The sequence below is a fragment of the Podarcis raffonei genome, chromosome 9 (genome assembly GCF_027172205.1).
Source record: "Podarcis raffonei isolate rPodRaf1 chromosome 9, rPodRaf1.pri, whole genome shotgun sequence".
Classification (NCBI taxonomy): Eukaryota; Metazoa; Chordata; class Lepidosauria; order Squamata; family Lacertidae; genus Podarcis; species Podarcis raffonei.
Genome location: NC_070610.1, coordinates 23,666,300 through 23,691,104, shown reverse-complemented (window position 1 = coordinate 23,691,104; position 24,805 = coordinate 23,666,300). Strand labels below are relative to the sequence as shown.

At 42.0% G+C, this 24,805-nt stretch overlaps 1 protein-coding gene across 4 annotated transcripts; it reads right to left on the bottom strand.

The window, feature by feature from the left end:
- Window positions 1–396: 396 nt before the first annotated feature.
- GUF1 (GTP binding elongation factor GUF1) lies at window positions 397–23,983 on the bottom strand. Of its 4 annotated transcripts, none has more exons than XM_053403364.1 (18): window positions 23,912–23,983; window positions 20,021–20,436; window positions 18,447–18,558; window positions 16,293–16,441; window positions 14,552–14,632; window positions 13,177–13,254; window positions 11,064–11,147; window positions 10,654–10,718; window positions 9,434–9,637; window positions 8,163–8,302; window positions 7,140–7,263; window positions 6,831–6,963; window positions 6,614–6,757; window positions 4,481–4,614; window positions 3,358–3,459; window positions 2,288–2,407; window positions 1,176–1,212; window positions 397–767 (listed from the first exon to the last, which is right to left on the bottom strand). In XM_053403364.1, the coding sequence occupies exons 2-18, from the start codon at window positions 20,243–20,245 to the stop codon at window positions 630–632; spliced, it is 2,070 nt and encodes a 689-aa protein (XP_053259339.1). In that variant the 5' UTR covers window positions 20,246–20,436; window positions 23,912–23,983; the 3' UTR covers window positions 397–629. The 4 variants fall into 4 exon arrangements, with proteins under 4 accessions (XP_053259339.1, XP_053259337.1, XP_053259341.1 ...); XM_053403362.1 differs by lacking the exon at window positions 23,912–23,983 and adding an exon at window positions 23,492–23,687; XM_053403366.1 differs by lacking the exons at window positions 3,358–3,459; window positions 23,912–23,983 and adding an exon at window positions 23,492–23,703.
- Between the last annotated feature and the right edge of the window lie 822 nt (window positions 23,984–24,805).

Here is a 24,805-nt window from a genome sequence, read left to right as displayed (position 1 = left end):
GCACAACCACTGGTGCACACACAGGTCCTTTGGGACCTGGGAGAGGGAGGAACAGGCTTGTGTACGCTCTGCCAATGCGCACAGGGGCCAGGAATGGAATCCCTGCGCAAAATGGTCACTGCCTCTACTGTACATAATGCGCTTCACTAAGGACCTCTGTGGTGCAGTGGATCAGCGTGTCTGGCTGTTAACTAGAAGGTTGGAGGTTTGAGGCCAACCAAGGATGGCTGTGGGCGGGATTGCTGCATTCCAGTAGGGTTTGGACTAGATGACCCTTGGGCCCCGTCCAATTCTACAATCAGAGCATGTCAGGAATGCACATGGAATAAAAGGTGGCGAGCGAAGTTATGGCAGCCGGTAAGTTGCAGGATCATAATGCCATCATAAAAAAATTGATTACCAGCCAGAATGCTTTATTAAAGAGTTGCAGGCTTTCTAGCCACTCGTCATTTATAAACGTTCTTGAAATCAGAACACTTGTCAAAAGTGTACATTTACATTCATGACATTTCAGAGTCTTGAGCCGTATGTACACACAGGATATATCGGATTCTAGACAGGGCATCCACATTGTAAACACTAGTCTGTCAAATATTTACTTTAAAAAATCCGTAATTGTGGACTTCCAACTACTTGTCAGTCTGTCTCTTTAGAACACTTATGAAGGCATCCTTTGGCACTTCCACGTTTCCGATTTTCCTCAACTTCTTCTTTCCCTCAGCTTGCTGCTTTAATAGCTTCATTTTCCGTGTAATATCTCCTCCGTACTGTTTAAAGGGAAACAAACAGGTTATTTTCTCTGTGTTTTACAATATGAATATCTATAATACTGGCCGGCATACTCTGGTCAAAACAGTTCTACTGTTTTTCAAGTACCCAAAGCAACTAAAAAGACAGATAAATGTAAAACTGCTACCCTGAGCTTTGGGTGAAATAAGTGGCATAACTCTTATAAAAACCAGATCTCTTAACTTCACACACTGTGGAACTGCCACCAAAAGCAAACTTGTCATTTTTACTGAATGTGCATGTATCAACACGAACCTAAAACATAACAGAAAAACAGGAGTATATAGCTTAGCACCAGTACCTACAATAGAGGAAGCAAAAAACCAGGGGGCGGGGGCATTATTCTACAATCACCAGACATTACCAAAGAAAAGAATGACACTTACACATTTTGCCAGGACATTTTTTCTATAAGCTTTCACTCTGGAAGAAATAAGTTTCAATGCTTAAACCAAAGTGCATATTCACAAGATGCCCTGCAAAAATGTTACATGATATCACCTAGTGCTGTATCACAAAAGGCAACTCTGTAATCGGCATGTGACTTCAAATGGCAAATGCCCATTTGCACTGATCAGCTACAAGTATTCAATTTGAATGAAATCTTATTTTCTAGTTCATTTTAACCACTGGGTGTCAGCCTTACTCCATGGCTACTTTTCCCATATCCAAGAGGAAAATTGGAGAGAATTCTAATACTCAGTCTACTATGTGCTTCCTAATTACAAAGTGGTATGACGGAAATATAATTATATTTCCTTTCGTGAGACCATTCCTTTAATTCGGAATGGGAAGTTATTTGATTACTGCCTCAACTATGCCCCGTATTCTGCATCTTATGTGGGACTACCCTTTCAGACAGTTCAGAAACTTCTGGTGATCCAGATTGCAATTGCAGACTAATATCAGCCACCTAAGGCACAAGAAAGTCAAAATTCTGTTTAGTCTCCAGGCTAAAGGCAAAGTGCTGATCTTTAAAGTTATGAAACGGCCTAGATCCAGGGGGCCTTTGTGAACAGCTCTCGTTCCAATATCCTTGTATGTTGAGATTTCCACGCAGAGCCTTTGTCTAGATGCCTTCTCTGAAATAAAGCTGGCATCCGCTAGAACAAATGGAGACTATTCTGAAATGCTCTTGAAGTGGGTAGCCTAAATGAAAGACCACACTGATTTTAACTTTAGTTGTAACCTTCTAAGAGGCTAGAACAGGCATAGGCAAACTCGGCCCTCCAGATGTTTTGGGACTACAACTCCCATCACCCCTAGCTAACAGGACCAGTGGCCAGGGATGATGGGAATTGCAGCCTCAAAACATCTGGAGGGCCGAGTTTGCCTCTGCCTGGACTAGAATGTCGTTTTCTCAAGTAAATATTGGAAACAACTTTAATAGTTACAAGTGATAAAAGGGGGAGGGGAGGGACTTTTATTCGCTTTGCAAAACTAGCACTTGTCTAACAAATGACTTTTTTAGAACAAAGCAAAACACAAAACAACTCACGTTTCTCTCGCAATGACTTTTTTCCCAACAGCTGCCTGAATAGCTATCTCAAATAGCTGTCTTGGGATAACGTCTTTTAAACGTTCACACAGAGCTTTCCCAACAGTGTATGCTTTGTCCCTTTAAAAAAAAAAGAGGAAAAGACTGGGATGTCAAAGTCTAAAACAAGGTTTACGATTAGATTTTCCCATTTAACTATATAAAGGGGAGAAGGATTAATGTTCCACAATGAAATGGAATCGCTGAAATGAAGAACTTGTGTTGTACTGGAACAGCACCAACCTGTACAATGAAACTGAAAATCCAGACAGGTAGTTTTGGGAATGTAACCAAAAGCAGGAAATTGCACTTCAGGCACAATCCTATGGTACCTGAAAGGGGTCAGAAGATACCATGGGCCTTCCAGTGGCATTTTCTATTATTCCTCTGCTGTCAGTGGGGTCAAGGGTTGGCTCAGATCCACAAACCTTCCCATTACTTCCAACATGGACCTGATAAGTGAGTCCCTCCCAATGTAATCAGTGGGATTTTAGAAAAAGAAAAGAACTTGCTACAAGGAAAAAAGAGCCTGCTTTCTGCCCTAAAAGGTAAAGGACCCCTGACAGTTAAGTCCAGTCACGAACGACTATGGGGTTGCAGCGCACATCTTGCTTTACTGGCCGAGGGAGCCGGCGTACAGCTTCCGGGTCATGTGGCCAGCATGACTAAGCTGCTTCTGGCGAAACCAGAGCAGCGCACAGAAACGCTGTTTACCTTCCCGCCGAAGCGGTACCTATTTATCTACTTGCACTTTTTGGCGTGCTTTCAAGCTGCTAGGTTGGCAGGAGCTGGGACTGAGCAATGGGAGCTCACCCCGTCGCGGGGATTTGAACCACCAACCTTCTGATCAGCAAGCCCAAGAGGCTCAGTGGTTTAGACCACAGCGCCACCCGCATCCCACTTTCTGCCCTAGTGAGTGTAAATGCAGTAGAGTTTAGGGACTGGCAATTCTTCTGCCACAGACTTTTCCAGCCACACCATCTCTTAAAGATACCCTCTGCAGTCTAGGGCTGCATTTTTAGTTTACTTACTTATGAACAATAGTTATGAGCTCTTCTACAGGGTTCCCATTTAAAAGAACATCCATTTTGATAAGATCTGCAGGCTGGTATCCTGCATCTTCATAGTCAAAACTGAAGAGGGGAGGAAAAACATTAAATTCATCACTCAAAATGGGTTCAGCTTTTTAAAGACAGTGTTTTTAATATAATACTTGCATTAATTCTTCAAATAAAGATACAGGTCTGTTGTCCCTCAGTAAAAAAGAAAAAAAAGTCCCCATTGCAAATAACAATAAATACATGACCTATTCTTAATCACATACAGATATAGATCTATTCCCAGTTTAGTATATTAAATTCACCCAGCTATATAGACACTGATCCAATAAGTCATTGCTCTTCCATTTCTATACAGTCAAACCTCGGTTGTCGAACGTAATCTGTTCTGGAAGACCATTTGACTTCCAAAACAATCGCCAACCAAGGCTTGGCTTCTGATTGGCTGCAGGAGCTTCGAAAACCAGAGCATTTACTTCAGGGTTTTTGGTGTTTGGGAGCTGAAATGTTCAGAAACGGAGGCGTTCGGAAACCAAGGTTTGACTGTACTTGAAATAATCTTCTCGGGAGGGTTTTTCCCCTTTCAAAATATTCTTCCAGTGTTTACTAGCGTTTGCTAGAGGACTTAAAATAGTGGAGAAAGGAAATAACCTGTTTATGTCCCACAAGGCCTTAAAGACAGCCTCCCCCACCTATTTGTCCTCAAACATGTCGCAGGGAAACCTGAGGAATAGACTACATACACATGTACTTGCAAAGAAGTCCCACAGAACTCAATGGGCCTTACTTCAGAGCAGACATGTATAGAATGGTGCTGCAAGATGCATAAACTTGCCCATTCTGCCCCACAACAGCAGCAAAAACATTGTATTCCTCAAGTGGCTGGGGCAACCCAGTCAGATGAGTGGAGTAAAATTATTATTATTATTATTATTATTATTATTATTATTATTATTATTATTTCATGCACTTTGGAGAGACTCCACCTCTTCTGCAAAACCTTGAAATTCAGTACAACTGGAATTGTCCCACTTAATTTTATTAATGAATGTCCCACTTAATTTTATTTTATTTTTTAAAAAATACATTACTGTACCTGGCATATCCAGATGAGAGGGATTTCAGAGCATCGTAGAAGTCAACGACAATTTCATTCAGTGGAAAGAAATATTTCATCATGACTCTGTGGTCATCAATGTATATCAGGTCCTTCTGAATAGCCCTTCGAGTCTGACAAGCAACACAGTAGTTTTGACAGTCAACTAGAATTTCTCATGATATAAATCTTCAGTAAATATTCCATTCTAAAACATGATGGGTGAATTTTAAACTGAAGGACCAATATTACCGGGACCTGGTAAATTAACATAACTAAGCAATAAAAGCTCCAGTGTTTGTTTATGGAATAGATATTTATTTTCTCATCTTGTTTGCACATTCTTCTGTGAGTCTTTCTCCCGACTATTCACTTTTCTTATTGCTAAGGTACCAACAGTTTCATGAAAATACAATGGTACCTTGGGTTTAAGAATGGCTTAGTTTATGAACAACTTCGATTGAGAACGCTGCAAACCCAGAAGTAGGTGTTTTGGTTTGTGAGCTTTGCCTTGGAAGCAGAACATGTTTCGCTTCCTGTTGAGTGTGTTCCATTTGTAAATTGAGTCCCCCGTGGCTATGGGAAAGCACGCTTTGGTTTAAGAACAGATTTCTAGAACAAATTAAGTTCATAAACCAAGGTACCACTGTAATGGAAATCTATTTTGCTTGATCTCCTATACCTTTGCCTGCAGGGTGAGAAATGGCTTCAGGAGACCAAGTTGTACAGAGTGAAATAAATTGTAATTTAAGATGGCAATTTCGTCTTGCGAGGTACCACTGTACTAATATAGATCTAAGTATGAACCTTATAAGGGATGTGGGTGGCGCTGTGGGTTAAACCACTGAGCCTAGGACTTGCCGATCAGAAGGTCGGCGGTTCAAATCCCCGCGACGGGGTGAGCTCCCATTGCTCGGTCCTTGCTCCTGCCAACCTAGCAGTTCAAAAGCACGTCAAAGTGCAAGTAGATAAATAGGTACCGCTCCAGCGGGAAGGTAAACGGCGTTTCTGTGCGCTGCTCTGGTTTGCCAGAAGCGGCTTAGTCATGCTGGCCACGTGACCCGGAAGCTGTACACCAGCTCCCTCGGCCAATAAAGCGAGATGAGCACCGCAACCCCAGAGTCAGTCACGACTGGACCTAATGGTCAGGGGTCCCTTTACCTTTTATGAACCTTAGGAGAAACTGCACTTAATCTAGGAAGTTCAGCACTGCATCAAGAAGCCTAAGGTAGCGGTGGCATCTTCTTTCTTGGTGATCAAACAAGCATTTGTAAAGGATGTTTTGTTTGAGAGAAATCATTGGACAAGACAACCAACTGAGTGTCTCCATGCTATAAAACTCATCCATAAGCGTTTTCATATATATATCTATCATGTTGCTGCATAAGCCTAAATATATTTATCAACCAATTCCATATTTTAAATCCACATTTGTTCATTTAATTAGTTAACCAGTTAAATGAATAACTTTGGTACATATAACTTCCTCTCAACCAATTTATACATATACATGGATTTTATTTGAAGAGACAGAGTACTTCAGTGGCTTAGAGTCTGAGCGATGAGAGCCGGGAAGTTGTCAGCGGAAACTTCATCTCTGTCACAAACTGAATATATAGCCTTAGGCCAGCCACTGTTATTTCAGCTCGGTTTCCAATCTGTAAGGAAGCTGCCTAGTGCCTCACAGGGTTGTAATAAGGATTACTGGGATAAAACAGGCTAACAGCTCTGAACAACTTCACATGGCAAGTTAATCCATGTGAACGTGTTTGCCCAAATCAAACATGTTCCTGGCTTTCCAAACTCTCTTGTGAGGAACCTGCGTTTTCTGAAAAGCTTGCCTGCCACCACAGATGTTTTCTGCATTGCGGGTTGAGCATGATCTAGGGCAAATGCTCAGTTCACACCGGGGATAAGGAGGCTCAAGATACTTGACTGAGGCTCTGATGTTAACAAAGAATATCCCCCAGAATCCTCTGCAATAGGTGAGGTTCTTCAGCAGACAAGTGGCTCTCTAAGAGCGTGACCGGCCCATTAAAATTAATTTTTGGCTTGTTAAAATTAAAACTGCCTCATTTCATCTCAACCCTGAAGGCGGAAAGGAGACCCAAGCGTAAAAAATATTTCACTAACCTGGCATAGACTTATTATTTTTCCAATATATTCATCAGGTGCTATGATAGTGCCCAAAACTGTAGGCTCCAAGTATTCTGCCACCACTGACTTGTCAGGAAACTTGTCAGGATTTATTATGGTGATCACCTCTTTCCCATGTTCCTACAAAAGGTAAAAAAAAGTCAGCATGGCCCCTCCCCGATTTCAAAAAGCCAAATCAAAACCATACCATTACCTTTATCAATTTTGCTGAGGAAAGAACGGCTTTATAGGGTACGGTGGGTGCTGTCAAAATGACAGATGCGTTGTACTCTTGTTCCAAACGCTGGTTAAAAACTTCCATATGTAAAAGGCCGAGAAAGCCCAACCTGTAAATGCAACGTTTACACGGTACTCAATCTTCCCTGTCAATCACAAAGTGCTAAAAAATGTGTTCCCCACCCAAAAAAGCACCAACTAAGCATGTTAAACTTCCTGGCCAAAAGAAATCAAGAGAAAATGTTTGTGCTTTGTGGTGCTGAAGATTGAATAGGGCAAGTCTCACCTCCATCCTGCTCCCAAGGCAAGGCTGCTATCACGATGAACAGAAACACTGGAGTCATTAAGAGTCAGTTTTTCTACAGCACTTTTCAGGTTGTTATATTCCGACTGGTCTACTGGGTACATTCCTGTCAATACAACACAGAACTTAGGCTGGTAAAAGCAGCTGATCCTCATATATTTCATCCAGCATTTTCTTCAGAAACACTTAAGACGCTTCTCTGTAGGAGACAAGGTGCCAGCCCACAAATAATATACCAGGTTCTTAAATTATCAGTCGTCAGTCTTGTTCCACATAAGGGCTGAATTCAGTGGTTGACTGAGCAGTAGGCAGCTTGAATAACTTATCCTTCTCTTCTGGGAGGAGGGGAAGAGAAAGATCAATTGCATGAACATAAGGAAGTCTCAAAAATATTCTCCTCCTGGAAGTTTTCCATCAGAGTAAACTGACTGAAATTTTCGAAGGTACCCATCCATGTGAGGAAATCATTCCTTGAAATTAAATCTGATCAAGTAAAGCCGTTTATCTGAATAACTGTGAAAAGGCATAGCGATTCACAAGCCTGTACAAAATCACTGTTCTGTCAACAAAAAATAAACCACCTTTCCCAAACCGCTGTTGTAATAAGCAGTGATCTTGACGGGCACTGAAGCACCACCTCACCGAATTTACAGAAACCCACCATCAACACAAAATGAAAGCATTGTCAACAAGAAGATTCTGCGCTCTACGTGGGGCTACCTTTGAAGGTGATTCGGAAACTGCAACGAATCCAGAATACAGCAGCTAGGCTGGTGACTCGGAGCGGCTGCCAGGACCATATAACAGCAGTCCTAAAAGAATTACATTGGCTCCCAGTATGTTTCTGAGCACAAAAAAGTGTTGGTGCTGTAACAGGGGTACAATTTATACAGGAATCTGTGGCATTCCTGTTACAGTTAACGACGATTCCTAAATGCACCTAAGCACTCTACCGGTATAAGTAAACATGAAAGTACTTCCTGTCATTGAATGTGTGTGCCTCACCTGCAAAGACCATGGGTTTTGCCGACTTAAACCCGGGCAATGGCTCCACTGGTTGGTTATGCAAATGGATTGTGTCTCCTATTTGGGCCTCTTTGACATCTTTCATTCCAGCAATGAGATAGCCAACCTGGCCGGCATATCTAAACGAAACCAGCATCATGCGGAAATATTTATCACAGTAGATATTTCAAGCCTTTTTTTCTTGGCAAGAAGAAGCTGTTTAGGGATTTAATCGCACATTATCAAATGCCTACAATTATGTCAAATCCTTTTCCCCATATTTGTGTGCTGCAATCTTTACAAAACTTGCCACACAGCCTTGGCAAATGGACAGGAAGCAGAGCATTTTACTCTTGCCTGAAATGTTAATGTAACAACAACAAACAACAACAACAACAACAACAACAACAACAACAACAACAATAATAATAATAATAATTTATTTGCACTCCGCCCATCTGGCTGGGTTTGCTTCCAGCAAAGATTAAAAATACATTAGTCAGTCAACAGTGCTTTGTCCTGGGGCAGAGGCACCATGAAACAGCTCCTATATGCCATCATGGGACACAAGTGGCGCTGTGGTCTAAACCACTGAGACTCTTGGGCTTGCTGATCAGAAGGTCGGTGGTTCGAATCCCCACCATGGGGTGAGCTCCCGTTGCTCTGTCCCAGCTCCTGCCAACCTAGCAGTTTGAAAGCATGCCAGTGCAAGTAGATACATAGGTACCGCTGTGGCGGGAAGGTGAACGGCGTTTCCGTGCGCTCTGGCTTCCGTCACAGTGTTCCATTCCACCAGAAGTGGTTTAGTCATGCTGGCCACAAGACCCAGAAGGCTGTCTATGGATAAACGCCAGCTCCCTCAGCATGAAAGCGAGATGAGCGCTGCAACCCCATAGTCGCCTTTGACTGGACTTAACCATCCAGGGGTCCTTTACCTTTTTATATGTCATTAGCCACTTCCGCACGCTGAGCTAAGCAAGAAGATGCTTCCGCTCTGCGTTTTGCCAAAGGAAAGTGCAAAGCTGATGGGAAATCTGTCTTACTGCTGCTGGCAGTAGGAATCCAGATCAGGGTTTCCCAAACTTGGGTCTCCAGCTGTTTTTGGATTACAACTCCCATCATCCCTAGCTGGTAGGACCGGCGGTCAGGGATGTTGGGAATTGCAGTCCCCAAAACAGCTGGAAACGCAAGTTTGGGAAATTCTGGTACGGATATTGAGAAAGGCCAAACAAATAAGAGTTTCTGATTTATTTCAAACGCTTGCAACTTACAATTTGTGCGTTGGCTGCTCGTTGGGTTTCAGAATTCCCACTTCATTAACTTCATAAACCTTTTTCGTATGAGCTGATGCTATCCTTTGGCCTTTGCGAACCTCCCCACCCAACAGTGCAATATTGGCAATCACACCCCTGTAATGATCAAAGGTGGAGTCGAACACCAAAGCCTTCAACGGATCCTGTGTGCTTGCGCTGGGCCTGTTATAAGAAAGACATATATATCATGGTTACTGTGTAATTACATACTGAGAGTTATTTTTCAGTACCAAATGTCTGTTTTCCAAGTGCTCGCATAAATATAGTTCCAGTTACTGTAGCAAATAGCAACACACACTGCACGCAGAACATTGAATGCCTTTGTTTCTGCTTTATCGTCATGTTATATTTACCAGAGAAATCTACTGATCTGAATTCAATCAAGAATTCAATTCAGACTGAAATTCCCAGGTGTCAAAAAGGGTTATTTATGTATGCCACTCCTGTGGCCCGTGTTTCGTTAGCCCCAAAATGGAGAGCGAGCGAGGTCCCAACCAAAGAAGAATGGCAACTTAGGTTGACAGAATATGCACAACTTACAGATTTAACATATAGAATAAGAGAACAAGAAGAACATACGTTTAGAGAAGACTGGAAAATGTTTATTGAATATATGGGGGAGATTGTGTACACTTGAAAACGTGGGCAGCATTAAGATTAACTCAACAGTGTAAATAAGTTTTGATGGATGCAATAATGGAATACTGAATGGTACAGTTTTTGTAAAATATGCAGGGATTTATGATATGGAAAATGAACCATGGAAAGAGAAGAAGGGAAGTTATTGCTATCTTAAGGATGTAAAATGAAGATTTTAAATTGTAAAACATAAAATTTGAGCGAGTGAGCGAGAGAGATGTTAACTCACTAAATTAAGGAGATTATTAAAAAGACGCAAATATGTAACTGGCTCAAGCAGATGGCTCAGCGTAACTGCAAGACAGTCCATTTCTCAATAGTACAGTGGTACCTCCAGTTGCGGACGGGATCCATTCTGGAGCTCCAGTCGGATCCCGAGGTTTCCACAACTGGAGGGACCACTTCTGCACTTGCGCACACGGCGAAACCTGGAAAAATACTTTCGGGTTTGCCACGTACATATCCCAAAGGATACGTAACCGGAAGTGAATGCAAGTAAAGGTACCACTGTATATAAGATGCCAGAAAAATAAACTTACGGAGGGATTCGTTCAATAACTTCCTGAAGTATTCTTTCGACATTTATTCCCAGCTTAGCAGAAATCTAAAGCAAATTAAAAAGGGAAAGAGAGCTTAATTCAGCACACACTAACTAGTAAGCTGTTGTCACCTCAATATATTATGCTTCATGCAGTTATATTTGAAAATGCTTTACTCTGAATAGTAAGCAAATACATTTCTTCAATGATTACAGGAGAAGGAAGCAAGGCACTTTATTCTGGGAAAAGTGCTGAGTTTCATTTATCTCAATGGAGCTTAATTCTAAGTAAACACTGTGCACTGTGAGAATATAATCATTTAATAAAAATAACCTGGTAAGGTTTCCATGTAGGAGAGTTTTATCAGCAGCTACTACACACATATTTATACACCAGAAAAGGTGTCTTACTCTAATACAGTCGCCTTTGGGGATATCAAACACGGTTTCAATTTGATTTTCCACCCGCTCAGGGTCTGCATTCTTTAGATCAATCTGCAAAACAAAGTTATTGTCGGAAAAATGTACCCAATGTAACAGAAGTCAGAAGTAAATTCTGTTAGAGCAAAAATGAGAGAAGCTTCAAAAATGTGAACTGCATTTACACTTTCACTTTCCTCATCTTAAACTAGTAACCTGGGAAGTTTTTGTGACTTAAGAACAAGACCTGGGACCTACAGTCAAGAAGATGGAGTTTGTTGAGAGCAGTTTATTCAAAATTGGAAACCTGGGGTTCGTTGTCACCCTATTTTATTTATAAAGCACATAAAGTTACTGAGCACGGGACAAACCATTTTTAAAAGACAAACCCTCTGCCTAATACAAAGGGAAGGGGAAGGGAGGGGATGCATAAAGGGGGAAACCACAGAAAAAATACATCCGGAACAAAAAACCAGCTGAAGTATTTGTAAAAGAAAATGCAGGACAGAATAAGCAGGTTCAAAATTCTGTTTTTCTTTTGGCATCAGGAGACAGATGTGAAGCAAAACCGTGTGCATGTTTACTCAGAAATAAGTGCCACTGTTTTCAGCAGGGCTTACTCCCAAGTAAATGCACAGAACTGCGACTTCTGAGCTCAAGGATAAGGCAGCACTGAGGAAGTAGGAGGCCTACCCAGAAGATTAAATTGAGCACAATATAAAGAATAAGAGAGACCACTTAGTAGTGCTATATGCTCTCAATAAATAAATAAATAAATAAATAAATAATAATAATAATAATAATAAATAATAATAATAATTTCCAATTGTTTCCAAGCACAATTCAAAGTGTCAGTGCTGAACAGCCTCGGTCCAGTATACCTGAAGGAGCGTCTCCACCCCATCGTTCAGCCCAGACACTGAGGTCCAACGCTGAGGGCCTTCTGGCGGTTCCCTCGCTGCAAGAAGCCAAGTTACAGGGAACCAGGCAGAGGGCCTTTTCATAGTGGCGCCCGCCCTGTGGAGCACCCTCCCACCAGATGTCAAAGAAAACAACTACCAGACTTTTAGAAGACATCTGAAGGCAGCCCTGGTTTTCATATTTTGTTGGAAGCTGCCCGGAGTGGCAGGGTATAACTAATAAATTGTTGTTATTGTTATTATTAATTATACCCCACCCATCTGGCTGGGTTTCCCCAGCCACTCTGGGCGGCTCCCAACAGAACACTAAAAACACGATAAAAGACCAGACATTAAAAACTTCCCTGAACAGGGCTGCCTTCAGATGTCTTCTAAAAATCAGATAGTTGTTTATTTCCTCGACATCTGATGGGAGGGCCTCTTGTGTGGCAGCACCTACCCTTTGGCATGTGTCCTGAAAGAACACTAGGCTGGCAATTTCAATATTGGCATTTGGTCACCTGGTTACAACTCATTTGTTCACCCAGGCTTTCTCTGCTGGATTGGTGTTTATGTGGATGCATCAATCCGACCTACAGATTTGTGATGTACTTGTTTCACTAATGTAATTTCATTGTGGATTTCATGCTGTCCACTGCCGTGATGTTATTATTATTCCTTAACCCCGGCAGGTATAGAGATTTCTAAAAAATAAAACGAATGAACAATCCATGGGAAAGAAAAAGGAAGCGCATAAAGGACCTTAAAAGTTAAGCACTGTATCACCAGACCATAAGACGCACCTAGTTTTTGGAGGAGGAAAACAAGAAGAAAACTATTCTGAATCTCAGAAGCCAGAACAGCAAGAGGGATCACTGCGCAGCGAAAGCAGCAATCCCTCTTGCTGTTCTGGCTTCTGGGATAGCTGCGCAGCCTGCATTCGCTCCATAAGACGCACACACATTTCCCCTTACTTTTTAGGAGGGAAAAGTGAGTCTTATAGAGCAAAAAATACAGCATTATGTTGACGGAATGATGTAAATCACGGAAGAGACAACTACAGAGATGATACACAACCAGAATGGCCACTTGCCCTTCCGTGGCTGACCTCTGTCACAACTGCATTCAGACGTGCGAGTGCAAGTTGCTATTCTACAGTCAAAAGTTATCTAAGAATTTTTAATACTGTGCGTGGCAAGTCTTACCTTATTTATAACAGGAATTATTGACAGCTGTGCTTCAAACGCAAGATAAAAATTCGCAACCGTTTGAGCTTGAATACCCTAGGAAAAACATCATTATTAAACATTTGAGAGTTTGTGAATGTAGTCTCTCCACCCCACCCCAAATTGTCCCAAAGGAAAAAAAGACATGGCCATAGCTCAGAGGCAGAGCGGATATTTTCCACATAAAAGGTCCCAGGTTTCAATCTCCAGGTAGGTTAGGAGAGACCCCTGCCCATGAAATCAACTGGTCATGGAAAATTGTTTATGTAGCAGTAGATGTTAGAATCACAGAATTGTAGTGCTGGAAGGAACCACAAGGGTCATCTAGTCCAACCCCCCCTGCAATGCAGGAATATTTCGCCCAACATGGGGCTCAAACTCAAGCTCTACGGGCTGAGCTATCGCAGCATAACAGGTTACCTAATCTATTACCCCAGTTATCAAGCGAAGGTAATATCTGCAGAAACTCGAAGTGTTCGTTCAGAAGGATCATTAGGTCTAGTAGAGCTTGGTCTCTAGTGGGTTGCAATCCAGTACTCACTTATTTGGGAGTAAGTCTTGAAAGACCTACACTGTCTCCCAGTACGTTTCTGAGCACAATTCAAAGTGTTAGTGCTGACCTTTAAAGCCCTAAACGGCCTCGGCCCAGTATACCTGAAGGAGCATCTCCACCCCCATCATTCAGCCCGCACACTGAGGTCCAACGCTGAGGGACTTCTGGCGGTTCCCTCACTGCGAGAAGCCAAGTTACAGGGAACCAGGCAGAGGGCCTTCTCAGTAGTGGCGCCCGCCCTGTGGAACGCCCTCCCATCAGATGTCAAAGAGAAAAACAACTGCCAGACTTTTAGAAGACATCTGAAGGCAGCCCTGGTTAGGGAAGCTTTTAATGTTTACTAGACTATTGTATTTTAATATTCTGTTGGAAGCTGCCCAGAGTGGCTGGGGAAACCCAACCAGGTGGGCGGGGTATAAAGAAATTATTATTGTTGTTGTTGTTGTTGTTGTTGTTAAGACCCACTGCACTCAATGGGGCCTGTTCCTGAGGAGAAGTCTATAGGATTGTATTGTAAGTATGTTTAGGATTGTAGGCTAAGATCCTTAGCGCTTGTAGCACCTAGAGACTCATAATATCGGACAACACACAGGACCCAACTCTCAGAGCCAACAATCCCATAACTGGCTCATCAGGAACTGCCTGTGGTGGAAATCTATCTGGTCTTTTCCATATTTCTTAAAAGTTATCTACAACGATAGACGAATCTTCCCTCAAACCATTTGGGAGAGGCAAGCTCTTCATTACTCCACGAAGAACAAAGACGAGGCAGAAGTTACAGTTGTCAGTTACAAACCCTACCTCATTTGCATCCACTACAAGCAAGACGCCTTGACAAGCAGACAACGACCGTGAGACTTCATAGCTAAAATCTACGTGGCCCTGTAGGGGGGGGAAACAAGCAATGCAAACATTTCAAGAACTTGGCATCTCAAGGTCCGGTTAAAAAGACCATCAAAAGAACACCATGAAGTCATGGTGGAACCCACTGTCTGACAACTTACCAGAAAGCATCGAATCTAGTTTCTGCTATTTTGTTAATACTGTCAAAATCAGTGGTTCCTAATTAGGGGTCCACGGACAACACCCCTATGCCAGAGACTCACTTATCTGGGAGGAACGGCTCGTAACATCAAAATGGCAACCTACCCCCTTTAGGAAACTAGTTATAAAAGCTTCTTGACCTGTAATTAGTTAACTGTAGTTCTTGAAGAAATGACAGAACTTTTATTTTGTGGGGAGGAGGGAACTAAGTATAGGAGGGACTAAGTATCTACAACCTGGTGTTCTCCGCGATGACTACAACTCCCATCATCCCTGGCATGACCATTGGGCCAAGATAGCTAGGGTGGGTGGGAATTGTAGTCCAAGTTATCTGGGATGCATCTGCATAGGGTCTTAGGCCTGTGGCACCTTGTATTTGTACTTTCTTTTGAAGAGACCGTGAGAGTCAACAAATTCCTCCCTGTGCCGGGCGATGAAAATTTCTGGATGACTCATCCAGTTCATTTGCTTCAATCTTTCTAAACCCCCTCATTAACTCAGCTTCTCCTATTTAATAAATTAGTTGCATTAGTCTAACAACTGCAGTGTGTCCAGTGATTAATTGCAGCTCTGCTTCGTTCCTGCCTGATAACAATGGAGCTTTATCCAACCCCTAAAGCAGGCATAAGGATTTCTCACCGCTAATATACCAGAACACGGTACCCCTGCCTGAACTGAGCTACACAACCAATTCGGAGTTACTAGATCACAGCCATGGATTTGCTCCGGTCCGCGGTTATTTATATATTTATTTTACAATATTTACACGCCACCCAATTATCTGGGTAAGGTAAAGATAAAGGGACCCCTGACCATTAGGTCCAGTCGTGGCCGACTCTGGGGTTGCGGCGCTCATCTTGCTTTATTGGCTGAGGGAGCCGGCACACAGCTTCCGGGTCATGTGGCTAGCATGACTAAGCTGCTTCTGACGAACCAGAACAGTGCACGGAAACGCCGTTTACCTTCCTGCCGGAGCTGTACCTATTTATCTACTTGCACTTTGACGTGCTTCCGAACTACTAGGTTGGCAGGAGCTGGGACCGAGCAACGGGAGCTCACCCCATCGTAGGGATTCGAACCGCCGACCTTCTGATCAGCAAGTCCTAGGCTCTGTGGTTTAACCCACAGCGCCACCCGCGTCAATTATCTGGGTAGTTTGCTGTAAAAAGTGAAAACCAGAGGGTTTTTTCCAACTGTTCGGTCTTCGCAGAACAGACCCACTGAAATGTATGGGCATTACTAACTTCGGTTCATTCATTTCAATGGGTCTCCCCTCTGAGCAAAGCAGACAAACCTTAAAGTAAACAAATAAAGCATACACTTAAAAGCTAAACAAAATAAAAGCAACAGCAGAATAAAGCCAAAGTAAAAAACCAGCAACAAGAAGTAACAATAATGCAAAAAACAATAATCTAGAAGCATTCAATATTTTCTTTTTCCAAAACAACAACAATAGTTCAATTTTGTATTATTTCAGCAACATTGATGATTAACTTACAGGTGTATCAATGAGATTTAAGAGGTAATTTGTTCCTTTGTGGTTATAAATCAGAGAGGCAGTCTGGGCTTTAACGGTGATTCCTCTTTCTCGTTCCACTTGCAATTTATCCAGCACCTGTTTGTTATGGTCAGTTTTGGCAATGGTTCCTAGAGGGTCAAAAATACTCCATAATTAATGTACATCGTGGTAAGTGTCCATTTTTGCATAGCCATATTTAATTCTCGTAGACCTATGGCTATTTTAAAAAAACCAACCAAGATCAATTTTCATGTGTTATCTTTCTCAGTCTATTCCTTTCAAGAAAGCTAGGGTTCCAAAGTTTAGCAGAGCAGGCAGACAATACTCAGGGAAACTCATCTAAAACATATTCGAGCAACTGATTGGTGAAAGGTCTACTCTCAAAATTGATGCAATATATTGTTAATTTCGACACCTGAGTTTGAGTTCTAGTGGCATAGCCCAAATGCCCAAATGTTGAAGTGAAGTCTCAATACCTGTGTCCGTGCCTTTCCCAGTCCTGTCTTAAACTCCAAAGTACATGTAGTCCTGACTTACCAGGACTTCTCTATAATCAGAGACCTAAATAGGTGCTACGCATGAAAATGGTAGGAAGGGAGCTGGATACATTGTCATCTGTACAGATGCTAGTCTGTATTGAAGATCCCTATGAAAAAAAGAGCTAAGAGCTGCACGCTTTCAATGGACAAAGGCGGATTCAGCAAACAAGGCAAGTTACACAAGTCATATGTGTGCATATCATATGTTGCCTCTGTGGCTTTGAAAATCTGAGAATGTTTAGCTGGTAGGAGAAATGTGTATACTTCTTTTGGTAGTAAGGTTAACACGTTTTTTAAATGCAAACTGACTGCCGTTTCACAGAACAGATGTCCCCCAAATTATACACAATAAAATAGAATGGAAACTTTAGCGTCCCACTTCTGTGACAAAAATGCACACTCAGGTAGTGAAAGAAAACCTACAATTTACGAGCCCTTATCATGATGCATTCTATTTTAGGTATGGAAACAGTAAACATTACAAGTATTCTACTGAATCAATAAACAATGGCCAGCATAGAAAATAAAACTGGCATTAGTATCATAATTGCTGTGCACAAATAACAAAGTAAGGCAAAGCCGATTACCACAATCTGTGAAGCAGGTCCTGGTAGCCATTCCATGGCCTACAGGTCACCACCTCACAGTGGAAAGAAGGGCTTTCTCCCTTTTGGCATCTCCCTTGTGTAGATCAGGAAGCTGCTAAATGTTGTTTGCTTCCAACAGCAAGAGAAATCAGACTGCTTCACCCAAGCTTTTCCTGACTATTAATAGGACCTCGCTATCGTAACTGATTCTGACGTTTTACTCATATGGCTTTTATTATTCTGTTTTGTCTTATGTCGCTGTTTTACATGTTCTGCCTCGGTATTTATTTTAAATGAAAGGCAGTGTGGGAATGTCAAGGATAGCAGGAAAGGATATATTGAATAAGTATTATCCTTCCTTCACAGCAGATTCCCCTCAATATAGCAGGAAGATAGTTTGCAGATTCATTTGAATCTCTTGAGTTAAGTAATCCAATCTGGCTTGCCCATTATTCCTGGTGTCCCTTTTTATCCCTCTTAATAGAATAAAGACACAAGAGTCTTTCCCTAAAAGTAACAAGAAGTTTACTCACGTTTCAGTTCACGATTTGATCCCTGATAGGCAGGCTTGACTTAGTAGTTACATAACAATCTGTGAGTTCATCTCACATGGAGACTGAACTCATGTGCTGCTAGCTGGGAGCCAGCAGACAGCAAAATTACATTAAGAGAACAAAATGGCTGCAGGAGAGCAGCATGGCAGCAAGCAAGAGAGGGGAGCAAGAGAGACATCAAGAGAGAGAAAATATGGCTGCGTGACTCAGCTCTTTTATGGAGGAAACCATGGCCATGCCCATCTCCCAGGTCACATGCAGGGGGAAGACACTCCAGACCAGTGGAACAGGAAGTTACACTGACTGGATGTTCCCTTGCCTGTGTCCACTCTAGGAAAATAAGGAATGTTATATTTGACTGTTACAATGGATTACACCCCACAGGCAGTACCCAAAGAAATAAATCATAGCACAGCAGAATGAGAAATAAAGCATACTGTAAAATTATCTCACCTGTTATCTCCAGCAGCCTATCTGCTAGAGTACTTTTCCCATGGTCCACATGAGCTATTATGCTGAAATTTCTAATGTTTTCAACAGGAAACAATGACATGTCCAATGTATCCTAAAGCACATAAATAAAAAGGGTCACAAATCATGAATAGTCTGGGGTGGTGGACCAATGTATTTGCCAATGTATTTATACTCTCATTAAAAACCCAAAAGATACCATTTCGCATTTTTTGCTCCAAGGTACAAAACTGGGAGGAGGTCCAGGCCAATGAAAGTTTGAGGTTCTGATGCAAAATCCCTTTAGTGCCCTTATAGCTTTTGTTTTCCATCTGCATTAATAAGCAACAAATACACAGGCAAACAGAAAGGTTGTTAAATTTAAGGAACAGTAATAAAATCGGTGGTTGTCTTATTTCAGGGGATGGGGGTGATTTCACAAACTGGGCACCATAACAGAAAAGACCGCCCCTATGGTGGTCCCAAGATGAAACTTAGGGCTTTATAGCTCAACAAGAGTAACTTAAACTGTGCTGTTCTTTCCAAAGTGGTGCAGCTCACATTAGGCAAGTAGACAGTAGCCAAGTTAAAACACCTGGAGAACACTAGCCTAGGGAACACTGAATTATGTTACACACACACAATGTGTTTTAAGTTGCAGCTTGTAAAATCTCAGTTAAGAGTTACTATTCGTCACCGCATACACATACAGTAGCTACGCAGTCAATTGATAGTCACTCTTAACCGAGATGTTTCAGGTGGCAACTACATGCTGTGAACCACTCTACTGTTGTGAACTCATATGTTGCATACAAATTTACTAAATAACTAAAGGTAAAGGGACCCCTGACCGTTAGGTCCAGTCGTGGCCGACTCTGGGGTTGTGCGCTCATCTCACTTTATTGGCCGAGGGAGCCGGTGTATAGCTTCCGGGTCATGTGGCCAGCATGACTAACCCGCTTCTGGCAAACCAGAGCAGCACACAGAAATGCCGTTTACCTTCCCACCAGAGCGGTACCTATTTATCCACTTGCACTTTGACGTGCTTTTGAACTGCTAGGTGGGCTGGAGCAGGGACCGAGCAACGGGAGCTCACCCCGTCACGGGGATTCGAATGGCCAACCTTCTGATCGGCAAGCCCTAGGCTCTGTGGTAAACCCACAGCGCCACCTGCATCCCTACTAAATAAATAGACTAACTCAAAACATACCTACTTGGGAGATATGCTTCACTGAAATGAATGAGACTTACTTCCAAGGATATGGTCTTATGACTGGGATTTTTGATAAACCTTTGACCTTCCTGATACTCATTTAACAAAAAAAAAGTGGTAAGAGCGGAGAAAAATATCAGGCGGGCATGGAACATCATTATGTTTGCAAAGTAGTAGCAGGAATTAGCTACCTGTTGTCATCTACTTCAGAACCCAATCCAATGACTTGGATTGCAATTTGCTATGGAATTTTTTGGCCACCCATTTACTTCTCAGCTACATTATTTACAAGGTGAACTTAATCATGCTGAAATCAACCCAATAACAATTACGGTATTTTGTAAGTAGACAAGACAACTGTCACCTTGCCAGTCTCGGAGGAATATCGCCTGAGGAATGTGACACGATGTCCGGGAGACTTTTCCAAACCCAGAGAAAGAGATGAAAAAATGCCAGCGTGATATGACCTCTTGAGGCTGACAGCAAGCCATAATGCCCTTTTCATAAGCGCAGACATGCTTTTAGGAGAACTAAAAGCAGTCACCGTCCAGAGTGTGGTGTGATAAGCAAAGTGCTCAGAACAGGGCATAAATGCAGCCACTGGCTGAGCATAGTTTTCTCGCTCCTATAATCAGTCAAAGGAATCCTTAACAAAAATACATTTCCAAAAGTTGGAGAAACTTGGTTTTATGAAGCTGTGCATGTGTTCTCTGTACAGGGCAGAAAGATCCAAGGTTTACATTGTTTATTCCCATTCTGCACCAAGACACTGGGCTACACCTGTGAAGAGAGAGAAAGGTTGAACTTAGTTTTTTAAGCAGTACACTGAACTTGTTCTCAAAGTGTGCTCTTTTCCCAGCTGCAACCAAACCACTAATATTTGAGAGAACCAATTTACGAAGCAGTCTCGAAGTGACAGACCTTGCCTGTATCAACTTACATCCTTCATTGCAAAGGACTTAATTTTTGTCCTAACAGTTAGGTTTATTGCAACTCAAACTCATCAGTGCTCTTTCTTTCACTTCTGCCCACCAGCCAGAGTATTAGATGCGTCCCTGAAGGATAAGCCGATCAACAGTTAATTGCCAGGGTAGCTAGGTAGAAACTCCCAAGTCACAGCCAATATTCCTTCAACTACCAAATGATGGGATAAAGAAGAGAGGGCAGTTGCTTTGATATTTGTAACCCTTCCTACGCTTTGGTTAGGCACTGCTGGAAACAGAATGCTAGACTAGAAAAAATTGCTAAGCTTTTCTTATTTCCCTCATGCCTTCTATCATCCTGACCTATGTGCTCCATGGCCATTATTTTTAAATGCACATTATTTTAAATTTTGGCAGAGTCAAGAGATGCAGACTGCCTGTTTACAACAGCAGAAATGAGCATTATTTCAGAATACTCTCCCGTGGCTGGACTAAACATAATTTTATGTGACTTGAGTTTCATAGTCCACTGATCAGGAATTTGTTCCACAAGTCTACATGCATGGCCTATTAACTATTTAATAGACTTCTGTGTAGGAATCAATCTACACATTATGCAGAACACAAGGGACCTGAAACAAAACATTGTTCCAGGCAGTCAGCTATGACCTCCAACACAATACTCCATTACTGCTCACATCCCATTGACTCTTTTATTCCTCAGCAGTCTGTCATCATCTATAGACAATGAACACACTCAGCCTTCACTGGGCTTTTGGTGGGATCTTCCCCATTAAGGTTTTAAAATACGAATTTCTGCAAATCCAAACCTGCTGTTATCTCCCTCTTGTATGTGGGTGGTGTCCTTTAATAAGCCTTTTAATATTGGAAACAGGAAATTATAGTGGTAGAGCAAAACAATAGAATTCTAGTGGGGGAAAATATTTTTTAAAGCATCTCCACATAAAACTCTGTGTCTGTGTGTTTTCCTGCATATGCTAGTTTAGGGGCAGGCATTTAAAATGGAACTCTCTTTTTCTCTCTCTGCAGTCTGAAGTAGTACAGTTATACCACATTCTGCATAATGCATAGAATTGTTTCACAGCTGGTGTAGACATAATGTTTATGGTTTTGTTCGCATCAACACGGGCAAAGAAGCACCAAAGTGGGAGCACACAGAAGATTGCATCAGCAACTTCTAGGATGATAAAATATACATTTGGAACATGCAAGCCTGATTGGATGATGATTTTTTCCATGTTCCCACTATGTTACACTGCTCACATATATCATATTTATGACAACAACACACAGGGTTTAGGCAGGTGTAGTAAACATATGAAACAGCTTGTAGACACGTCATCCTTGTAGGAAATCTGCAACACATAAAATTTCCAGAGAAGCAAAACTATGCAAATTCAGAGACATGTCTCCGACTTGCCTTCTTTCATTACAAAAGGCCACAGACAAGTTATATCAGAACTCTCTAAGCACCAAATCTGGTCAGTCATAATGGGACAGTGTGGGGGGCTAAGGTTGGGTAGGTTACTTCAAGACTGGATTAGCTGTATGTGGGGCTTGATCTGGAAACTCAGTTAGTGCAGAATGCTGCTGCACGATTGCTGACGGGAGTGAGGCCTTGTCAGCATTTAACACCTGCACTCAGAGATCTGCACTGGTTGCCTATTTGCTACTAAGCCAAGTTTAAGGTGTTACTATTAGTCTATTCAGCCCTTAACTGCTTGGGAACAATTTACCTATGAGATCGCCTTACACTACACTTCGGTCAGCTGAATTAACACTGTTACAGGTGCCACATAATACCCGTTCTGCATTTGTATGAACTCAACCATTCAGTATGGCAGCGCCTTACTTTGGAACTCCCTGCCTATTGAGATCAAGTCAGTGTGTAATATTAGATTATTTTAGTATTTTATCTTTTTGTGTGTTTTAAAGTAGGGTTGTACATTTTTCTTGATTTTACTGCTTCATCTTTTGTAAACCGCATTGAAGCCTTTTTAGTCTTTTTTTTACAATCAAGTGCTGTGAATAAATCTTATGAAAGATCCTGGTTCAAATCACGAAGCTCTCTGGGTGAGCTTGGGCTGGTAGGTCACTATGTCTCTTCACCTAACACATCTTACAGGGTTGCTGTAAGGACAAAAAGGGGAGGATGAGATAAAGATACACACCAAGGAGAGGCACTGTATATTATACAGTGATACTTCTGGTTACAGACTCTGCTAACCCAGAAATACAGTGGTACCTCTGGTTAAGTATTTAATTCATTCTGGAGGTCCGTTCTTAACCTGAAACTGCTCTTAACCTGAAGCACCACTTTAGCTAATGGGGCCTCCCGCTGCTGCCGCGCTGCCGGAACCCGATTTCTGTTCTTATCCTGAAGCAAAGTTCTTAACCTGAAGCACTATTCCTGGGTTAGCAGAGTCTGTAACCTGAAGCATATGTAACCCGAGGTACCACTGTAGTACCTTGGGTTAAGAACTTTGCTTCAGGATGAGAACAGAAATTGCACGGCAGCAGCAGAGGGAGGCCCCATTAGCTAAAGTGGTACCTCAGGTTAAGAACAGTTTCAGGTTAAGAACAGACCTCCAGTTCTTAACCCGAGGTACCACTGTATCACATGCATTGGCTGAAACCCTGAAACGAATTAAGTTCTTAACCTGAGGTACCACTGTAAAGGGATGAAAAGTCACACACAGCCTTTGCGAAGAGTTGCTAGCGGGCCCTTCTGCAGGGACTAGGGCAGTCGGAGGAGGAGTTTATATAGAAATCATGGAATTGTAAATTTGGAAGGGACCCGCACCCCGAGGGTCATCTAGCCCAACCCCCATTGCAATATGCAGGAATCACAACATGTGTTGGTTCCCTATCCAACCAATGTGAAACCATACCGGATCCTGCTTAGCTTTGCGAAATGGGCTGGCAGTTTCATGGCTGCACATGGTTCTTCTCGCCATCCTTTCCATGTTTACAATCTCATCTGCACTTGACATGGAAGTACACGGATAAAAGCAGGACAGAATGCACCAAAACAAATTAAAGCTTCAGTGGCAATTAAAACAAAAGTTTTATTAATCTATTCAAATATGGGATTCTTCACTTAGCACTGCCCACTCTTAACATTTCTGCACTAGCCCCAACTTTACGGTCTTTTGCGTGGATTAGAAATAAAATAAAACCCTGCATCACTTATCACAGACCCCAGAGTAACCCCTGGCCACCGCCTCCTTTAGCACCCCGGGTAAGATACTGGCCGTCCTCTTATGAAGGCAACGAGGTGAGGAAGGAAAAGGAAAAAGGGGATCACCCACCATTACTAACTCGGACATCACAGACTTCCGAGACCCTTGACACGGAACTAATCGATGTGTACCGGAAGTGAGAGGCGGAAATAATTCTGTTTGTTTCTTATCTCTATGGGATTTTCGGAGCGCATAGAGATACAAATAGAGAGTCGTACGTCCATAGCGCACGGTTTAGAGTTTCTGCTGTTTTGATATGGTCGTTTCTCCACTTAACACAGTCTGGAATAAGACCAGGGCGTATAAACAAGCTATAGTTTAGGGCCCCACTTTTTGGGGGGGCCCCAAAAAATTTAAAGGAAAAAAACAACGGGATGTACATTTCCAAAATACAAGATGCAAAACAAACAAAATAAAACCTACATACAGCAAGTGTTTTGTGTTGTGTAGGCTCTTTTGGTATAAATAATGGGCCCCACCTGCTAGCCTGCTCCCTAAAATGTCACTGGTTTGCTATTATTATTTCATGTTATAGCAAGTTTCTAGAGACTAGATTATGAGGCTTTGTAAATTGTGTTTCTAAAGGAACTTTTGTTATTGCCAAATGCCAATGTGTTTGCATTATTAAGTTTGTTATGAATAAAAAATCAATTAAGTTGGAACTAAATAATTATTTCACTATTGATATCCTTCTTCTTAATTGTATTTCAGTTCAACAATTACTTGGATAAAACACATATTTTGTTACGTGCAAATGGCTTTAGATACCTATTTGGTCCATAAATTACCATATAGCATATATTCAACACAAAAAACAGCGACAATTCGTTGTTGACAAAGGGCTTATAGAAGCGAAGGTTCCACGTGGAGTTGTCACTTTTAATCCCAGAGAGAGAGAGAGAGAGAGAGAGAGGGGCGAAGATGAAGGGTATGAAAACTAACCCGGAAGTGCGCTTCCAGGCT